Source organism: Anabrus simplex, chromosome 6 (genome assembly GCF_040414725.1).
Source record: "Anabrus simplex isolate iqAnaSimp1 chromosome 6, ASM4041472v1, whole genome shotgun sequence".
In the NCBI taxonomy this organism is placed as follows: Eukaryota; Metazoa; Arthropoda; class Insecta; order Orthoptera; family Tettigoniidae; genus Anabrus; species Anabrus simplex.
In genome coordinates, this window is record NC_090270.1 from 131,393,088 (window position 1) to 131,413,886 (window position 20,799).

Genomic DNA, 20,799 nt, shown 5'->3' on the forward strand with positions numbered 1-20,799 from the left:
ACAATTTTCAATCACTTGATTGCGTGCCAAAAGCCTGGATTTAATTTCAAACCTCTGCGCAGTGTTCATATAGAGCAAGGACATTTGACGCTGTTGATGGTAATTCGTCCGTCGGATGGAGATGTTAAGCTTTGACCAGACCCATTGATGCTAGCCGAAGGGGAAGGCTATGTGCCGGCACCAGATCTCACCCTCTCCCTTCCTACTATCATATATTGCTTTATTCATTTCATCTCATTGACTCATCTGATGAGATTAACGTTAGGAAAGGCATCCAGTCGTAAAATCTCGTTAAGATTCATCTCACTTCATGCCCGTCCCCGTAGAGAATGGGGACAAGTGTTGGACACAAACTATAAGCCAAATTAAAAATATGTAACTGATCTTCATTCCTGAAGTAGCTCTTCTAAAACTTTTTTCCTGTAAAGATTCACAATAGTTTCTTGGTTTGCGCGTGATTGCCAGACGACCCGTGAAGATCTTTAAGTTAAGAGTTGACACACATTCTATGCTATGGTGGCACCCAACGGTTACTGCTGCGCTCTGGTGATGGTAACGAGGAGCCGCTATATATCAGCCAGTCTTTCGGTGGTGTTCGGGTGTCTAGGAAGTGAATGTACCGACAACTTGCAGACACTACCATTCATGTATTTCGTGAGTCAGAGTTAAATCTTATAACGTAGGTATTGTTATTAATTTTACTCTATGTATACACTGTCTGAAGTAAACATAGTAAATAGGGATGACGATGACAGGTATTGATAAGTATTATTTGATAGCGTGCATCGTCGTGCCAGCGCCAGGCCTTCTCTGGCTGAAAGGGATGAAGGAGTTCTTTGGACTATGAAATCCTATGAAGGAGTTGCAACCAGTGCATCGGTCGGATCACTTTCAACACAGCAATGAGCCTGCGGAAAGCTTGTAATGTGTATGTTAGTGATAAGGAACTGCACACCATTATTTCTCGTACCCTTTATGACAATATTTCACTGCTGTGAAATATACTTGCTTAATTAGAGCCAGCTGTTTTCAAATTGTCTAACTTTGGTCCAGAAATCGAGTCGCGCGCTAAACTAACTGAACACCGAGCTCGATAGCTGCAGTCGCTTAAGTGCGGCCAGTATCCAGTATTCGGGAGATAGTAGGTTCGAACCCCACTGTCGGCAGCCCTGAAGATGGTTTTCCGTGGTTTCCCATTTTCACACCAGGCAAATGCTGGGGCTGTACCTTAATTAAGGCCACGGCCGTTTCCTTCCCACTCCTAGCCCTTTCCTATCCCATCGTCGCCATAAGACCTATCTGTGTCGGTGCGACGTAAAACAACTAGCAAAAAAAAAAACTAACTGAACTGTCCATGGTTACGAACTGTTTCGATATAAAACACGAACGCAAATTAAAATTACTGATATATATATATATAATGTATGTGTTGGGAAGGTACAAAGAGTGCTTCGTAGTTCCGGCATATGAATTCCTGAGCACTTTTAATGAGGTGCCATCACTATTCAAATGCTTAGTGTATGAAAAAATCATGAGATGATATAGTTTTTTTAAAAAAAACGTGAATGAAATACGTACATCAGCAACTTAGTTTGATATTACGTGATACTGGCAGCAGGACTTGACTCTGTCCTACAGCCAGATAACTAGTGAAGTTCAATATCAACTGAGGACATCAGCAAAGCTTCACCAAAAGTGCTAACGTGTCCAAGTCACAAATTCTGAAACAGCTGGTACGTGTGTCGGTAAGACAGTCTGATCTAGAGTTGTTTATCTAACACTTTCACAAGAATCTGAACTAGGTATGAACAAACTAGAAGTTTCAATTTTCCACTTTTTGCCCTTAATATCAAAGGCCTGTTTATATTATTTAGTCCAACAAGATCCATACTAAATACTTCTTTCTTAATCTAAAATAGATGCACGGCGATTTACCAATATCTCTTTTACATATTCTCTATTTTTTGTATATGTGCATGGGGACTACATGTGACTTTAAAAATAGTACTACTCAGTGTTTTCATTCCTCCCCTGAAGGAGCAGGCGGGCCTCCTAGACGGTGACGCCGTCTCTTAGGCCAGGAGATTTGTGTCGGAGAGGAGATGTGCGGAGAAGGTGAGAGGGTTGGTGGCCATGGCTTATGCTAGGAACTGTCACGGCATTCGCCTTACTGCAGGAGAATGGAAAACCACGGAAAACCATTCTCAGGACAGCCGACGGTGGGGACCAGCCCCTCTCCGTCTACTGAATACAGAGGCGTAGAGCCACGGTATAGCCGTGGCCACCCCTCCTCTACTCGGTTGGCCGGTCGGAGTGCAGAGCTGTCGGACCACGGACTAGCCGTGGCCACTTGTGGGCCGAGACGCACTCTGCATCCACCGATTATAAATAGCGTGGATTTTGTGACCACGGGACTCCAGCTGGATTGGGAACTGCTTTCACTTGCTTGCCTGAGCCTTTCATGACCTTTCCCTTTAATTAACTGATACTTTGAGTTTTGGAAGGGCAGACCCCTTGCTCTTTCTCCTATGATTCGTGCTAAGAGCTAACCCCGTTTTGTCTTTGAGACAATGATCATCACCACTGCCACCACCACCACCACCACCACCACCACCACCACCACCTGCACCACCAGCAGCAGCAGCTCCGTCTGTGGATCAGTGGCAGAATGTCGACCTCCTTATCCCTGTATAGTTAGTTCAAACCCGGTAGAGGTAGTCGGACTTTTGAAGGGCGGAAAAGGCCATTCCACACTCCATGTCGGAGGATGTCGGCATGCAAACGATCTCTCGTGACACACTTGACATTTACCCAACTTTTTTTAAACTCTGCCACAAATCACCCAAGAGAGATTCCGTTTACTCTGCCATCTGGTTCAGTAAAACTGAACGTCGGAACTGACGCGCAGACAGCCCAGATGGCGTCAAATTAAAATGCCTGCGCACCGCAGCGAAAGCCATACGATCGTTCATTAATTAATATCATCACCATTAAAATTATCTTCATATTTAATTCAGAGGCCGGCTTCGCGGTGTAGGGGTAGCGCGTCTGCCTCTTACTGGAGGCCCGGGTTCGATTACCGATCAAGTCAGGGATTTTTACCTGGACCTGAGGGCTGGTTCGAGGTCTACTCAGCCTACGTGATTACAATTAACGGTGAGATGGCCGGCCCGGTCTAGGAGGCCGAGAGGATTCGTCGTGCTGACTACACGACAATCTGCAAGCCTTCGGGCTGAGCAACGGTCGCTTGGTAGGTCATGGTCCTTCGGGGCTGTAGCACCATGGGGTTTGGTTGGTTTGGTTTTAGTTAAGAGTCTTCTAGCAGTTGAGGCTTAGAAAAATTGTTATCACTTGCGAGGGATGTTATAATAATGAGCTATCTGTTTTAGTTTACTTTATACGACAGAAATAACAAAAAGGTAGTCATTAATGAATCAGGTTTTTCTTATAAGTAAATGATTGTAATGGCCTTCCTAGTAGTTCAACAATATGAGTTCATTCTCTAAAGCAAAGTTAATTTCATTCACGTCTGAATGTCTTACGAATTTTTCTTTAATTCTATTTCAGTATTGTACTTAGATCACAGAAAGGGGTGATTAACTATATAGTTGTACTTCCCTTAAAATCAGTATTCACCATCACCACAGTGTACAGATTACCTTTTCAAGTTTTGCATACCAAATCGGTTAACAGGAAGATAATGGCTAAGACAACAATTACCTTACATTTGTGCGTATGTCTTCTCCAAATAGCTTAATGTTTGTGCAACCCTTGTCTCGTTCTTCTACGGGGTCGGGTATGAGGGGAGATGAATCTGTCGTGGCGGGTATTTATGACCGGGTGCCCTTCCTGACGTCAACCTCATCAGAGGAGTTAATGAGATGAACTGAGTGACGTGATATATGATACTGTAGTATGAAGGGAGAGGGTGAAACCCGGTGCCGGCAGATAGTATACTCCTGTCGAATAGTGTTGGCTACTGAATGCATGATTCGAAGCAGTGTATCGATTCATTCAAGTGTCCGAGTGAATCGATTCACAGGAAAGGCGAGCTCACGGCACACGATTCAGCTTACTCCCAGCGAACAGTGCTGAGTGGCGCACTCACTGGACGTTGACGGGGAGCCGAGCTTCCGCTGCAGCGAGACAGTGTATCATAGCACATCGAAAGAATCGTGAACGAGCGCGGCTCAGTGAGACACATGATACACACGGCTCCTTCGGCTCACTGGACACGCGGAGAGCCGAGCTTCCGCTGCAGCGAGGCATACAGTGAATCATGGCACATCGAAAGAATCGTGAACGAGCGCGGCTCAGTGAGACACATGATACACACGGCTCCTTCGGCTCACTGGACACGCGGAGAGCCGAGCTTCCGCTGCAGCGAGACATACAGTGAGACATGCTAGACTGAAAGAATCGTATGCTATAATGGACTCTCGAGCTCAGCTCATTTGAAAATAATACCCATTTGCATTCACTGTCCTCTTCTTACAGGGAGGTTTAAATAATAGATGGATTTATTTGCAGTGTTAAAAAGGTAGTCACAACATAATTCTGAAGTAGCTAGTAAGTAGGTAGGCTATTAGGTTATACTATTTATTAGTTTAATGAATCTTAGTATTATAACTTAGTTGACATTTGACAGTTAAACTCGACTCTAGCCTGCCCTATGACTATGAGTCATGCTCATGAGTCATGACCACTCAAAAGTACCTGTTTTATATTGGGAAGAACGGCTCAGTATTCTCTCAGTTCATATGTCACATCGTTGCACAAGACTTCAATCATATGTGGACAGACGCAATAACAGTATGTTGAATCAGAAAACCAGCGGGCTACTGTACATCTCGAGTTGCCTATACAAAATATGACGATTTAAAAAAATCCTCAGCTGATAGAAAAATACTTTTTTAAAAAAGGACTGAGCGAGTTGTCGTGCGGTTAATATCGCGTGGCTATGCGTTTGCATTCGGGGGATGGTGGGTTCGAATCCCACCGTCGGCAGCCGTTAAGATGGTTTTTCCGTAGTTTCCCCATTTTCACACCCGGAAATGCTGGCTCTGTACCTTAATTCAGGCCATGGCTGCTACCTTCCTAATCCTAACCTTTCCCACCCTGCGTTACCGGAAACCTTCGATGTATTAGAGTAACTAGCATTTTTTCTAAGAAAGGAGTTCATAGTATGAAGACAAGATGGCAGCTGCGAGCACTGAATGCTGTTGCTGCTGTCTTACCAGCACATACTACACAGATGCAGTAGGAGCGGTGACCAATGAGCCGTGAATCGGATCACTGTATCGATTCAGTAACGTGAACGGAATCAAATGAATCGATTCAGTAAAATGAATCGAATGTCCCATTACTACTGTCGAATAGCACAAAGGGGACTGCTCAAGGCTTAACGTCCTCATCCGACGGACGAATCACTATCAACAGCGTCATATGCCCTCACTCCATATGAGCACTGCAGAGAGGTTTGGAATTTAATCCACCCCATCCGACGGACGATTCACTATCAACAGCGTCATATACCCTCACTCCATATGAGATCCGGCTCCATGGCTGGCCTTTGGTCACAGGGGTCCCGGGTTCGATTCCCGGCAGGGTGGGGAATTTTAACCAAAATTGGTTAATTTACCTGACACGGGGACTGGGTGTATGTGTTGTCTTCATCATCATTTCATCCTCATCACAACACGCAGGTCGCCTACGGGTATCAAATCGGAAGATCTGCATCTGGCGAGCCGAACTTGTCCTTGGACACTCCCGGCACTAAAAGCCATACGCTGTTTCATTTTCTCCATATGAGCACTGCAGAGAGGTTTGGAATTTAATCCACGCTTTTGGCACCCAATCTAGTGATTAGAAATTGTATACCCCCACCTCCCCTTATCCTGCCAGCCAACATTTCGATCAACGGGACTCGAACCGGCTAACCACAATATTCGTTATGTTTGTGGCGTTGTAATATCTAATAATAGTCGTATGACCTTAGCTATTGGTTGACAGATCTTCCGATCTTCCGAAATCAAGCCGTATAGGTTTAAACATTCCAGTTGGATAACCATCTGGCATCAAAGGCAGAACTCTACTGGTTGGTGGTAGTGGTGGTAATTATTGTTTTAATTTTTAAGAGGAAGAACAACTAGACAAACATCCTCTCTTAATACTAATCAGAAGGGGGCGAGGGGAAGGGATAATGAAGATAACAGCAAAAAAGAGAGAGAGAGAAGGGCCACGAAGGGCATGAAAGTTATATTCTCCAAGCCTTGCAAACCTAATGTCAACAGGGTCGGAAGAGAGCAAGAATTGAGCAAGGGAAGTCGGATGGGAAATTTGAAAGTGAGAGGACTTGCACAAGCAAATGAATGCAGTGCCCCACTCAGCTAGAGACAGGGGATACCGTGAATCTATGCTACAGCCTCCATCCATCGGGAACCACTACTGAATGGTTTCTAAGGTTGGCGGCCATGCACATTGTTTCTGTTTTCTGAAACGCATTGCTACGCAATTATAAGTCAGCCAACCTGCACAGAATAAGCAGCATTATTAGGCTACTCGATAAGGATAAAAGCAATGCGCTTGTAGTAAATTTGTTTTAATGAGGAACAGCTTTGGAGATCAGCTTATCAGTACGATGACAGTAGAATAACACCCACGGTATCCCCTGCATGTCGTAAGAGGCGACTGAAAGGGGTTCCAGGGGCTCTTAAGTTGTGAGCGTGGGTTGGTAACCATGGAGCCCTTAGCTGAGTCCGGGCATTGTTTCCACTTACTTGTGACAGGCTCCTCACTTTCATCCAACTTATTTGACCTCTCTTGGTCAATTATTTTCCGCCCCTCGACGGTATTAAGTATGGAGGCCTAGGGAGTCTTTAATTTGCATGTCCTTTGTGGCCCTTGTCTTTCTTTGTCCGATACTTTCATTTTTCGAAGTGTCGGATTCATTCCTTCTTTTCTCTCTGATTAATGTTATATAGAGGAAGGTTGTACTTTCTCTTAAAACAATAATCACCACCCCCACCTGAACAGAAGATGTTAGACACCCTTCGAACTCGAATTTGGATCTTCTCGGTTTCTGCATGAGAGGAATGACTTATCCTACATTGAACGGATATCCTGATGCGATATTCAAGAATTGAAAATGTGGAACTTTCTCGTGGTGGCGCTCTAATCTATCCAGAAGTTGTACACTTCTCCGATGTTATAATCGACTCCAGTGTTCCGTTCATTCTGACAGGAAACTGTGCCTCTACCTACGCTTATTTTGCTCGTGAAACAGATTGTGATTATCTGAAGGAAATAAACGCAGATCAAAGAATAGTGAGAGTGTAACAAGATGAGAGTGAGGTATTGCATTAAGGATCGCGACAGTGAGAGGTCGAGTCATCATTATCGCGCCTTTTAACTGCCGGTTTATTAAATATACCTTTAGCGTCAGTCTGCGAGAGGATTACAACACCAAATGCCTTTGTCAGCGTAGAATAGCATACCAAATAAGAATACCTGTCAAAAACAAACAAAAAACAGTGGTACGTTTACCTTTTGCATGACTCAGAAATAAGCTTATGTCGGTTTTTGTAACTCTTGCACAACACTGCAGTTGGAAACATTTTAATATCCTTATTTGAACTTCTGACGTTTGTTGTAGTATCTGCTTGTTGGCGTGTTTTGGAAGTGATGGAATCGAATACTCATTCATTCCCTGTTGTTTTATGTAAGGTACTTGGAACATTGTCATCAACCTACATGTTATATTGTAGGTATGCGAAATAAGTTTGGAATATGCATCCGCAGTATCCCCTGCCTTTCGTAAGGGACGGCTGAAAGGGGAAACCCTGAGGCTCTTATATTGGGAGCGTGGATTGGCGACCCACGGAGTCCCTAGCTGAGTCTTGCATTGTTGACACTTGTTCAGCAGTAAAACTGAGGTAGAAAGCGGCTTAGGAAAATGATATTTATGTTGAAATATGACGGGATAGTCTTTAGTGTATTTACCGGCACGTGAAAGAACTGTACGTATTGAATTGTGGAAATATAAAACATTCCATTTAAAGGAATTACGTAACGGGACAGCAGGACAAAATTTCTGGTACCGCGGAATCTCCGAAAACCGTAAAACTATTAACATTATAACCGATTCCTCCAGCAGAACCTGACCAGCGCTGACCTGACAAGGTAGATTTTTAATGCATTATATGTCAGATCACGAACTGTATTTTCAATTTGATTTCGGTTCGAAGAACCTCTTAATAGTGAACATGGATTGTGAATAAGTTTATATTCATCATATGAGAACCTAAATCCTAGATCCAAACATTTATGTATACCTACAGAATAAAAGGTATTCTTCGTGCTGGTGTTAAGGTCCTGCTCTCTTCTTTCCCAAGTGTTAATGCAGCATATACAACCAGCCACCATACATACATGATTGCTGTACTGAAATAAGGCACAGCTCACATAAAAATTCGACTACTGTAAAAAAAAAAAAACTCGACTGTATTAAGCAAGCAATTATATTCATTGTAGTTTTATTCTCTTGATCTAAAGGCTTAAAACATATACCCGATAATAATAATGCCGTGTGGCCTCCGGATAGGCCTGGTACAAGTCTTTTGATTTCACTCCCGTAGGTGACCTGCGCGTCGTGATGAGTCCTTGTGGCAGGGGAATTAACCAATGAAGGTTAAAATCCCCGACCCGGCCGGGAATCGAACCCTGGACCCTCTGAACCGAAGGCCAGTACGCTGACCATTCGGCCAACGAGTCGGACATTCGTGCTGTTGAATACATATTAAAATATCCTTATATGAAGGGGCGGCTTCTGGTGACAGTAAACCGAACTTTTCTCAAATTCTTTGACCCTTTGCCGAGAAGAATTGGCAGAATGGATAAATTACTGATGGAAAACTGAGTCATAAAAACCTCCAGTAAGGCGGGCTATACGTATGACAACACTCGATGGACTTTTATTTACAAGACACTCCCAGAACAGACAAGCGTGGAAGAGATTAACCAGGAATATATAGACACGTACAGATATTGGTATTCCCACACTCCCTTAATGGATTCAAAGCTTTGATCGGTGTAATTTGTCGATGAGAAAATACATACCTCACCATGTTCGCATGTGAATGAAACCTAGTGCAAACGCTCACTCGTCAACATTATCTTTGTGATTCTATTCGCGTGCACTTACTGTACCGTTTTCGGCCTGTTATTGGGAGTGTTGATCGTTGCAGTCGCTGATGACGACAAAACGAGTCACCCAGGCGTCAAAAAGATAATTATATTCGGCAGTCGAGGACAAACTTTTTTTTTATCATCAGGACCAAACCTGATTCGTATGGACACATTTTTGTGGTGGTGGGTAAAGTGATATATTATATGTAGATGAAGAGAAGTGTATTAAGACGAACGCAAATACCCAATACCCGAGCCAGACGAATTCAGTTCTTTGGCTAAATGGCGAATGCTCATTATTAGCCCACGTCGTGAACACAGAAGTGCCTACATTTAGAAACGAAAATTATCTTTATTTGTTAGTGCTCCCACTTAACAAATCACCAAACCGACTACCACCAAGGTATCACTCCTACACAGTAAAAGTCGGTCTGAATATTGCATAGAGTAGACATTGTTTGATTTGGGAAATAATATCTTTTTCTTGTAGATAAAATTATGTGTTAAATCATTTCAGGGGGAAAATTAAGCTTGCATGCGTGAAAGCCCTCACTCAGATGCCGGTGGAAGATGTAAGTCCTTCATTTCTAATCCAAAAACCATGTTCTTGTTGCAGGAATCCTACGTGGTGGCGGCGAAGAACGGCGATGGAACGTGGGATGACGCTCCTGTCTGCTATAGCATTCACAATTGCCATCGCCGTATCCGTGGCATTCGCCGTCGTTGTGCTCCGGGACAAGCAAGCCGGTAAGTGCAGACATTGAGCATGAAGGAACTATCATAGTTCAGTTCTTTGGCTAAATGGTGAATGTCCTGGCCTTTAGTTCAAATGACCCCGAGTTCGATTTTTCCGGCCTGGCCGAGAATTTTAACTGCGTATGGCCAATTCTTCTGGCTCGGAGATTGAAAATTTGCGTTCGTCTTAATACACTTCTCTTAATCTACATACGATATCAAAAATTGAAAAACGGTCAGAAAGAAGAAGAAATAGGAACTATCATAACTCTTTTCTAAATAAGCAAAAAAGAAATAGATTGTATCATCATAAAAATCTTGAAAGAAGGGAATGTGCTACAGGTATTCAGTTCGCGTAAAGGATCTGACGGTCAAGAATAAGACTACCAAACAATACAAACAAACATACTGTGAAGAACATTTCCTACAAAAGGGTGGATTGGAAGAAATTGTATTTTATAATTGTACCGTACAAAAAAAAATAAGTACATGATACAAGTTCTCGAACAAGAAGAGGCTGTTCTGTCTAATGAAATGGAAGATCTAATTTTGAGGTCAGAATTCTATAGAAATTTGAAAGACCTAGATAGGAACAAGGTGCTTGGAACTGATAACATAATCTCAAAATTACTGACTGCCATAGGAGAAACCAGCATGGTGTGAGGTTATTCCACCTAGTGTGTTAGATGTATGATACAGAAGAAGCGCCATATGATTTTAGACACAATGTTGTTATACCTATTCCCAAGAAAGCAGGTACTGACTAGTATGAATACTGCTGCGCTATTAGTGTACTACTGAGCTCGATAGCTGCAGTCACTTAAGTGCAGCCAGTATCCAGTAATCGAGAGATAGTGGGTTCGAGCCCCACTGTCGGCAGCCCTGATGATGGTTTTCCGTGGTTTCCCATTTTAACACCAGGCAAATGCCGGGGTTGTACCTTAATTAAGGCCACTTCCTTCCAATTTCTAGGCCTTTCCTATCCCATCGTCGCCATATGACATATCTGTGTCGGTACTACCAGTATCTCATGCTTGTAACACTTTAAAATGTATGATTTACAGAAGAATTGAAGAATTAATTGAATTAATTGAAGAATTAAATTGAAGCTGAGTTGGGAGAAGATCAGTTTGGTTTCAGAAAGAAATATAAGAACACATGAACCAATCCTGAATTTACATCTGATCTTAGGATTGAGTTGAGACGTACAAGCCCACGTACATACCATTAGTAGATCCAGAAAATGCATTCATAGATCTAGAATAGGCATTTGATAACGTTGATTGGATCAGACTACTTGAGTTTCTGAAGGTGATCAGGATGAAATACAGAGAAAGGATTACCTGCAATTCGTGGCAAAATCCGTCTGCACTGATAAGAATTGAGGACTATGAAAAAGAAACAACAATCCAAAAAGGAGTGAGGCAAGGCTGAAGTTTGTCCCCTCTCCTTTTCAATGTTTAAATAGAACAGGCAGTAAAGGAAATCAAAGAGGAATTTGGAAAGGGAATCACAATTCAAGGAGGGGAAACACTGAGATCTGCCAACAATATTGTAATTTTATCAGAGTCTGCAGAAGATCTGGAGAAATTGCTGAATGGCATGGTTAGAGTCTTGGGGAAGGAGTAAAAGATGAAAATAAATTAGTCCAAAACAAAAGTAATGGAGTGCAGTTGAACAATATTCTTAGATTAGATTAGGAAATGAAGTCTTGAAGGAATTACTCGTAGATGAATACCTATTGTTACTTGGGAAGTAGAAGAACTAACAATGGCAGAAGTAAAGAGGACATAAAATGCAGACTAGCACAAGTAAGGAAGGCCTTTCATAAGAAAAGTAATTTGCTCACTTCGAACATTGATATAGGAAATAGATAGATGTTTTTGAAGACTTTCATCTGGAGCGTGGCATTGTATGGAAGTGAAACAAAGATGTTACCAGTAATTAGCTCAGAGAGAAAGAAAGAAAGAAAGAAAGAAAGTAGAAGCTTTTAAAATGTGATGTTTTTCAGACAAATTCTGAAGGTGAAATGGGTAGATCAAATCATGAATGAAGAGATACTGAATTGAATTGGTGAGAGGAAAACGATTTAGCAGCCAGCCCCCTGGTCTACTGGTAGTGTGCCTGCCTCTCACCTGCAGCCATGAGTTCCATTCTTGGCCAGGTCAAGGATTTTTCCTGGCCTACTTGATTACAATTAAGGAGCTATCTGATGATGTGATGGTTACCCCCCAGTCTAGAAAACCAAAAATAACAGTCGAGAGGATTCATCGCACTGACCATGCGTCAGCTTGTAAACTGCAAGCCTTCAGGCTGAGCAGCTCACTTGGTAGGCCAAGATAATAATAATGTTTTTGTTTTTATGTCCCACTAACAAATTTTGATAGTTTTGGAGATGTCGAGGTGCCAGAATTTTGTCCCACAGGAGTTCTTTTTACGTGTCAGTGTATCTACTGACACAAGGCTAACGTACTTGAGCAGCTTCAAATATCACTGGACTGAGCCAGGATTGAGCTAAATTCAGATCAGAAGGCCAGCGCCAGCACTTGAAGAGCCTAGTGTATGAGATTACAATAGAATCGGGGGAAAAGCCTGTCGCTTGGGTGTTTGCAGCTATATCACTTGCCTGGAATCTCTGAATGAGTACAAACGGGCAATGGTACATTGTTGCAGAACTTATATAGCAAAAGTAGGCCATACTTATGAAAGGTTTTAGTAAAGGATTACTATTATATTGAAATGTAATCATTTCATTCTCAATCATATCAAAAAGTAGCTAAGTTATCAATTTCTAACTAGCCTGGCAATTTGACCAGAAGAAAAGGCAGAATGATAGGACACATCTTTAGACACCCAGGGCTTGTACAGTCAGTTTTTGAGGGAAGTATAGATGGTAAGAATACACAACCATTAACTCGGCTCAAGGGAGACAAGTTCACCGTCCCTATTCCTCCACTTGAGTAATTCCTGTCTGGCGCATCCACGTCGCGGGGGTGGACACCCTGCACTTCAGAGGGCCGGAGTGATAGGATGGTTCAGTTGGGGACCCAGTCCTGTGGGGTATAACATGGAACCCATGCTCAAGGATACGGGTGAAGACCTCAACGGCAGTGAAGACGGAAGTAAAATCACTGGTACGGTGGATCTGGTGGAAAAGGCAATATCTGATCCCTAAGAACTGACTCAGGGCCTGCTGCCTTGTAGGTTGATAGGGGACTATTAAAGGCTAAGGAAGATAACCCTGACAGAAAAATCTTCGGAAGTGATAGGCCCAGCAAGTCAACTTCTGACTAATTTGGAATTGCTTTCAAAACTAAACGAGACCTCGGATTGAAATATTGTAATCACCAGAATAATGACTCTAGTCCCCTCCTTGGTAATGATATTAATGACGGTTCAATACCCGAAGCTCCATCACAATCAAAGAGGAGAACACACAAAAAATGACATGAGACTGTAATCAAAATTGCCACGCTAAACATTCTGACACTAACTGGCATAATAGAGGAACGTGTAGATTTAATGAAAAGGAACATAAACATACTGGGACTCGGTGAAACCAAATGGAAAGGAAAAGGATCAAAGGAACTCAGAGAGGGATATCATCTATTCTGGTCAGGTGGAGATCAAACAAAAAAAAAATGGAGTTGGTGTTGTTATGGATCATCAAATGAAAGATCATGTAGTAGAAGTAAAATATGTTTCTGATCGGATTCTTCCCATAATGTTAAAACTGGATTCTTCCCAGAACATCAACACCAACATATGCACCACAGACTGGTTGTGAAGATGAAGAAAAAGAACATTTTGAAGAAGACATAGAGGAAAGAATAAGAGAAGATGGAACGATTATTCATAGGGGATATGAATGCTCAAGTAGGGACTGTGAGAGATGGATATGAAAGTATTCTAGGACCACATGGATGGGGTCCATGAAACCCAGAAGGAACTACACTCCTTGATCTCTGTCTGAGGAACAACCTTGTAATAGGGAACTCATGGTATCAAAAACAAAAAAGCCATAAGGTTAGAAGATATGGATAGGATAGAAAAAGTTAATCTCTTATAGACTACTTTTGATCGAGAAACAACTACAAAATAGACTGTTACGACATAAAAGTGATTCCTAGTGTCTCCCTGGAAAGTGATCGTAGACTCCTCATTGGATACTTCAAGTTTAACAAGTTAAAAAAAGTAAGAACCACACAGGTAAAGAAACTGAAGACTTGGAAGATGAGGACAATGATAGAATAATATTCCAAGAAAACATCAAAACAGTACTACCAAAGACAGATGAAAGAACAGTTGAGGAGGAATGGAAGGATCTGAAAGAAAATCTTGTAATGATAACTGAGAAGGTATGTGGACGAACCAGTGGCACAAGAAGATGGAAGGAAACTCCATGGTGGAATGACAGAACAAGAACGGCTGTCCTGAACAAGAACAACATGTTTAGAAAATATTTCAAGGACCGGACTGACCATAATAAGGAACTATACAGGGTTGCTAAAAAACAACCAAAGCAAGTTGTTACAGAAGAACGAGAGAAGTGGTTGAACAAGTGGAGTGATGAATTGAAAGAGGATGTCAATGGTAATAAGAAAATGTAATATGGGATGATGAAAAATAGAAAAAGAGATAAAGAACACTCCAAATACCTAAGAGATGATAACGAAAATCTGATCACTGAAGATGATAAGATCAAAGAGACTTGGAGGACTTACTTTGATGAATTGCTAAATGTGAATTGCATGCAGCCTACACACAAAAAAACAAAAAAAAAACAGTACTATCTCATGCAAGTCTGCCTCTGACAACGGATTGGACTTAACATGAAGTGATGTAGAATATGCCTGGAAATACATCAAAACCAGAAAATCAGCTGGTGCTGATGAAATTAATGGAGAAATGATCAAGGCTATGGGCATTTCTGGAAAACACTGGATCTACAGACTCTTTCATAAGATCTGCAAAGAAGGGGACATATCAGTTGATTGGAAAACAGGCATCATAATTCCAATTTTCAAGAAAGGAGATAGAAAGAAATGTTTCAACTATTGAGGCATCACTTTAACACCTCAAGTTGGTAAACTTTATGAAAGAATTATAGAGCATAAAATCAGACCTCTTATTGAAGAGAAACTCTTCGAAGAACAGTATAGATTCAGGAAGGGGAGATCAACAACTGATTTAATCTTTACCATTTGTCAGTTAATGGAAAAATACTACGAACACAACCGAGATTTGTGGTTAGCCTTTCTGGATATCAAGAAAGCATTTGATGCTGTGAACAGAGAGAAGGTGTGGGAAACACTGAAGAAAATTGGAATACAGGATGATATGATACACAGGATCAAGAATTTGTATGAAGATACCCGAAGTAAAGTCAAAACACCTGTAGGAATGACTGAAACCTTTGATATAAAAACTGGGTTAAGACAGGGTGGGGTTTTGTCTCCTCTTCTTTTCATCACGGTGATGAATGAGATTCAGAGAAAAGTTCACCAAACCATTGGAGGCAAGAAAATGAAAGTTATCTTGTTTGTTGACAATATATGCTTGCAGGGAGACTCTAAAGAAGATCTTCAAAAATAAATAAACTCCTGGACAGGAGCTGATAAAGAATATGGACTCATCTTCAGCCAAGAGAAAAATGAGATATGGTCATGAAAAGATATGGACAACCAGTGGGACACATAGAAATAGAGAGGAAACAGCTGCAGATGAACCATCAATTCAAATACCTTGGAAGTGTTATCTCTGATACTGGTTCTATAGATAAGGAAATTTCCTACAGAATTCAGGCAGGTAGCAACTTTTACAAAATAGTTAAAGACATAATATGGAACAAGAAAATACCATTAAAATGTAAGAGAGTCATATATGAAACCAATTACGTACCAATCCTGACCTATGGTTGCAAAACATTAGACCATGAGAAATAAAGATGTTAGAAGAATCCAGGCAGCAGAAATGAGATTTGTCCGTAGCATGATCGGTAAAACACGGAGGGACAGAGTCCATAATGAGGAAATCTGCAAGCAGGCTCAAGTTGTAAGACTGCAAGACAGAATAACAGCGCAGCGACTGAGATGGTATGGACATATGCGACGCATGGGAGATAACAGATTACCGAAACAAATGTATGATCTAAAACTTGAAGACAAAAGACCAAGAGGGCGACCAAGACTCAGGTACAAGGACATGATGAAGATTGACATTGAACAGCGAGGACATACTTTGGAAAGCATCGAAGATGGAGAGAAGTTCAGAGACCGGAGCTGGTGGAGATGCCTCATTCGCCGACCCATTGCTTAAGATGGAACGACGTGGGATATGTATATGTATGTATAGATGGTAAGAAAGGCAGAGGTAGACCAAGGCATGAATTCAACAAACAAATTAGGTAGATGTAGTAGTTACGTAGAAATGAAAAAATTAGCACAGCATAGGGTGACACTGAAAGATGCATCCAATCGGTATATGGACTTATGATCAAAACAACAACAAAATATATACTGGATCTGAATTCTTAATGTTGTGTCACATATCATGGATATAAAGAGCAAACAGAACATTCTTAATAAGAGTTCATGAATGGGATGGAAACAGTCATGCTGTGCAAATCTGTACAACCATTTCTCTTCCTTATTTTATTTTTTATTAAGCATTAAGAAGTCGTCTTCTGACAAAAGTTCCTGAACATGTACACAGATGCAAGGGACATTTACAGTGGAATACTGATAGCCCTTTTTTCTTTTTTACTTTCTTTTATATGCTGTGTGATTGAAGAAACACATTCAAAATTGAGGCTGGACTATTTTGTAAAAGATTCTTATGATAATGAAATATGCTGGGTGTAACAAAATTCAATACTCAAATTTCTAGGGATGATAGAAGAGACAAAAACAAATGTTTTATTAAATAACCACAGGTCAGAAATTGAGAATACTTGATGTGATTTAACTGTAAACCTTTACAAAAACTGTTCAAAAGTGCAACCTCCTGTTGCATTGCCTGCTCATTCTTCTGACCTCACCCTATATATGAACTTTTTGTGTCAGAGCACTTGAAGGGCCTACTGTATGAGATTGCAATAAAATCAGAGGGAAAGATCGTCGCTTGGGTGTTTGCAGCTATATCACTTGCCTGGAATCAATGAAGAGTACAAACAGGCAATGGTACATTGTTGCAGAACTTGCATTGCAAAAGTAGGCTACATTTCTAACTCATCGTTATTTAATAAAATATAAGTTACAGTACTTGTTTTGGTCCTTTTTAACATCTCTAGAAGTTTGAATACTGTATTGAATTCTTTTTACATCTGACATATGAGCTCCGGTGGTATTTGAAGGTGCTCAAATATGTCAGACTCACGTCAGTAGATTTACTGGCACGTAAAAAAACTCATGCGGGACCAAATTCCGGCATGTCGGCATCTCCGAAAATCCTTAAAGTAGTTAGTAGGACGTAAAGCAAATAACATTATTAAACCTATCATTTTTCCATTCATCATTGTATTACCGGTACTTAAAATATTAAAACTAAAAAGATATGTATTTATCAATAAGTAATCAAGTGTGTTTTCTGCTCAGACAAATATATATTGAGTTGGTTATTCATCTTAGAGATTCCAGCATGTGTAATTACTTTTCTTTGCATGACATTTCATAAAACTCCATTTTTAAATGCTCCAGAAGAAGGCTGTCCCAAAGTTGAAGTCAATTTCAACATGGAAATAATTTGGATAAAAGCTTGTAAGGTTCATCAGTGTTACTGACACATGTTTATTACAAAATGTGGATTTTTAAAAAACAGTAATAATCTTAATTTCTCAATTTTATTTGTGCCGCTACTGCTTACTGCTATTTGCTAATACATGATTTTGGTCCTACCTACCATCTCCCCTTCCTGCCCAACAGACACTCTCCCTTCTTTGCCCGCAGCTCTTCAAGGTGGCAGCAACTTCACAGGAAGGACGTTTGGTCAACATGATGTGTGCCTCACCCCTGGCTGTGTCCATGCAGGTAAGCAAAAGGTTAAATTTTTCTATTTAATTTCCATCATTTGTAAATTGTCCGCCTCTGTAGAGTAACGATTAGTGTTATTAACAGCCTTCTGCAAGAGCCCGGGTTTGATTCCCGGTACTGCCAGAAATTTATGAATGGCAGGAGGGCTGGTATATGGTTAAAATGGTATATGCAACTCACCTCCATGGGGGGTGTGCCTGAAAAGAGCTGCACCACCTTAGGCTGAGGACACGATTTTCCTTACTTATTTGTAAACTATATATTTTTTATTTAAGGAAATCATAATCATACAAAATCCTTTCAATCAAAAACTGGAAAACTTTATCTCACTTTCAGCCCACAACATTATAATAAAATGCTCAGATACAAAATTTAAAGGTAAATGGCTATGGGATTATCATGCAAGCAGCTAAATTTTTAACACAGATCCAACACATTCATATCCCAAATTAAACTATTAATAATTTTTTGTGTGTCAAAATCTTAAAGCCACTTTCTTCACCTTCCCACTTCCTACCATAAAGGATTTCAAGGTTGGACATCAATTAGTGTCCAGGCCTACAGAAACATTTGGCCTTAATATCAGATACAATAATTGCTCTTTCATGGTCCATTTCTTTTCCTCCTCTTTCCTTTTACAGTTTAGTGAATTGTATTATTTCTACTCTGTGAAGGCCACATCAAATTTTTTTTGTCCAGTGTGAGGTGGTTTTTGGAGTGCATGCTAGCAGCTGCAAGATTAGCCTTGAAAGTACTATGGTATGTTTCTTGTAGTTCTTCCAAAGATTCAAAGTAATATTTACAAAAAAAGGATTCTTAAAAATGGAATGAAATAATGGGTCATCAATATGAATTCATGGATTTAATAAATTTATTGTCTGATTGATTGACTGATTGATTGATTGACTGATCTGGGTTAAATATGGCTTGTTATTTAAATTATAAATATTATTTCCTTCTGCTTCTTCTTCATCCATTCCCTTTTCCAGATTCTCTCTGGGTAAGGTAGTGTACCAAATCCCTCCACCTTGCTCGATCTTTTCACCATTCCTCTTCTAGTACTTTATTGCTATTGACTCCTCTATTTGCAACACAGTACACAACAGAGCTTCTCCATCTCATTCTAGGCTGTCCCTTAGACCTCTTTCCAGTCTTGGTATCCATGAATGTTCTCTTTCGTAATCTCTCTCCTGGCATTCTCATCATGTGTCTAAACCATTTTAGCTTTGCTATATCAATCTCTTCTTGAAGTTTACACACTCCCACGCTTCTCCTTATTTCCTCATTTTGTATTCTGTCTCATTTTGTCTTTCCCTGTTTGCTCCTCAATAACCTCATTTAAGCTGCTTGTATCTTACTTTGGTTCCTCTTAGTCAACGTCCATGCTGCTGATGCATAGGTCAGTATGGGTTTATAATAGGACGAGTATAAAACCTTCTTGCACTTCAATAGCACATCTTTGTTCCATACAATGTCTCTCACACACTGGTAGAAACTTGCAGTCTGCTGTATTCTTAAATCAATTTTTCCATCCAAGTTTCCATCTTGTGACATCAGGCTGCCCAAATATTTAAAAATTTTCACTATTTCCTATTTTTATCACTCCCCTGGATTTTCTGTTACCCATCGTCATTATCAAAGTCTTGCTTTTCGCAGTACTAACCTTCATTCCAAAATTTCTTATCTCCTCATTCCATAAATCAACTTGTGTCTGTACTTCCTCTTCATTATCTCCCCAAACTACAATGTCATCAGCTTGCCCATCATCTTCTCCTTGATATTATATAGAATTCTATCCATGATGATAATGAAGAGTAAGGGAGACAATACACTTCCCTGTATGAACCATTCAGTTTGACCCACTTTGGTTCTAACACAGCTTTCACAATTTTGATACAATGCTATTACCATCTGCATCGTTTCATTCCCAATCTGTGCCTCTGTCAATGTTTTCCATACCAAATTTCTTGGGACACTGTCATATGCCTTTTCAATATCTAGAAATGTTTCTAACATGTCCTTTCCATATTCCCAATACCTTTCTATCATTTGAGGCAATGTAAATATTGGGTCAAATGTGGACCTGCCTCTTCTGAATCCATACTGGTGTTCTGCCAATTTTCCCTCTACTCTGTCTCTTATTCGTTTATCCAAGATTCTTTCAAGGATTTTAGCGGTATGAGGTATCACTGTCACTCTTCTGTAATTTTCACATTGCTTCCTGTCTCCTTTCTTGAAAATTGGTATAATGACCCCCTTTCATCCACTCTTTTGAAACATTCATTTCTCTCCATATCACTCTGAAGAGTCTATACAACCACTGTAGACCAACTGCTCTTGCTGTTATTATCATTTCTGTGGTGACCTCGTCAATTCCAGCTGCCTTGCCTAGTTTCATTCTCTTAGTGGCTCACTCAATCTCTGCCATGGACACCTCATTTTCCTTATCTTCCATCTGCACTAAATCTGATTCTTCGATTTCTCCTTGTACTGAGGTATTTTGCACATTGTAAAGCTGTTCAAAGCATTTTCCCCACCTCTGCAATATATCCTGCTTCTGTGTCATAACTACCCCCTGTTCATTTTTAATGAAGTTAGCACCTTCACCTGGGCTTTTCTTCTTTTTAACCCACTGGAATAAGATCTTTTTGCTCCCGGTTGTATTTTCTTGCAGAGATTCAATGAATTTTTGCCAGCATTTCTTTTTCTCTTCTTGAACCACTTTGGAGTGCTCCTTCTTGCAGTGCCTGCATTCTGTTTTGCTTTCTGTTGTTCTGTTTCTCAGCCATCTTTTCCAAGCTTGTTTCTTCCTTTTAACTATATATTTTACCCTGTCATTCCACCAGGG

The 20,799-nt window shown here is 40.6% G+C and overlaps 1 protein-coding gene across 2 annotated transcripts in view; it reads left to right on the top strand.

Annotated features, from left to right (window-relative positions):
- Nep2 (Neprilysin 2) overlaps positions 1–20,799 on the top strand; it is a 150,332-nt gene that overhangs the window by 98,721 nt on the left and 30,812 nt on the right. For both annotated transcript variants that reach the window (XM_067149927.2, XM_067149926.2), the window contains exons 2-3: positions 9,803–9,933; positions 17,844–17,948. In XM_067149927.2, coding sequence (XP_067006028.2) covers positions 9,803–9,933; positions 17,844–17,948 — 236 coding nt within the window. The remainder of the gene's footprint in view (positions 1–9,802; positions 9,934–17,843; positions 17,949–20,799) is intronic.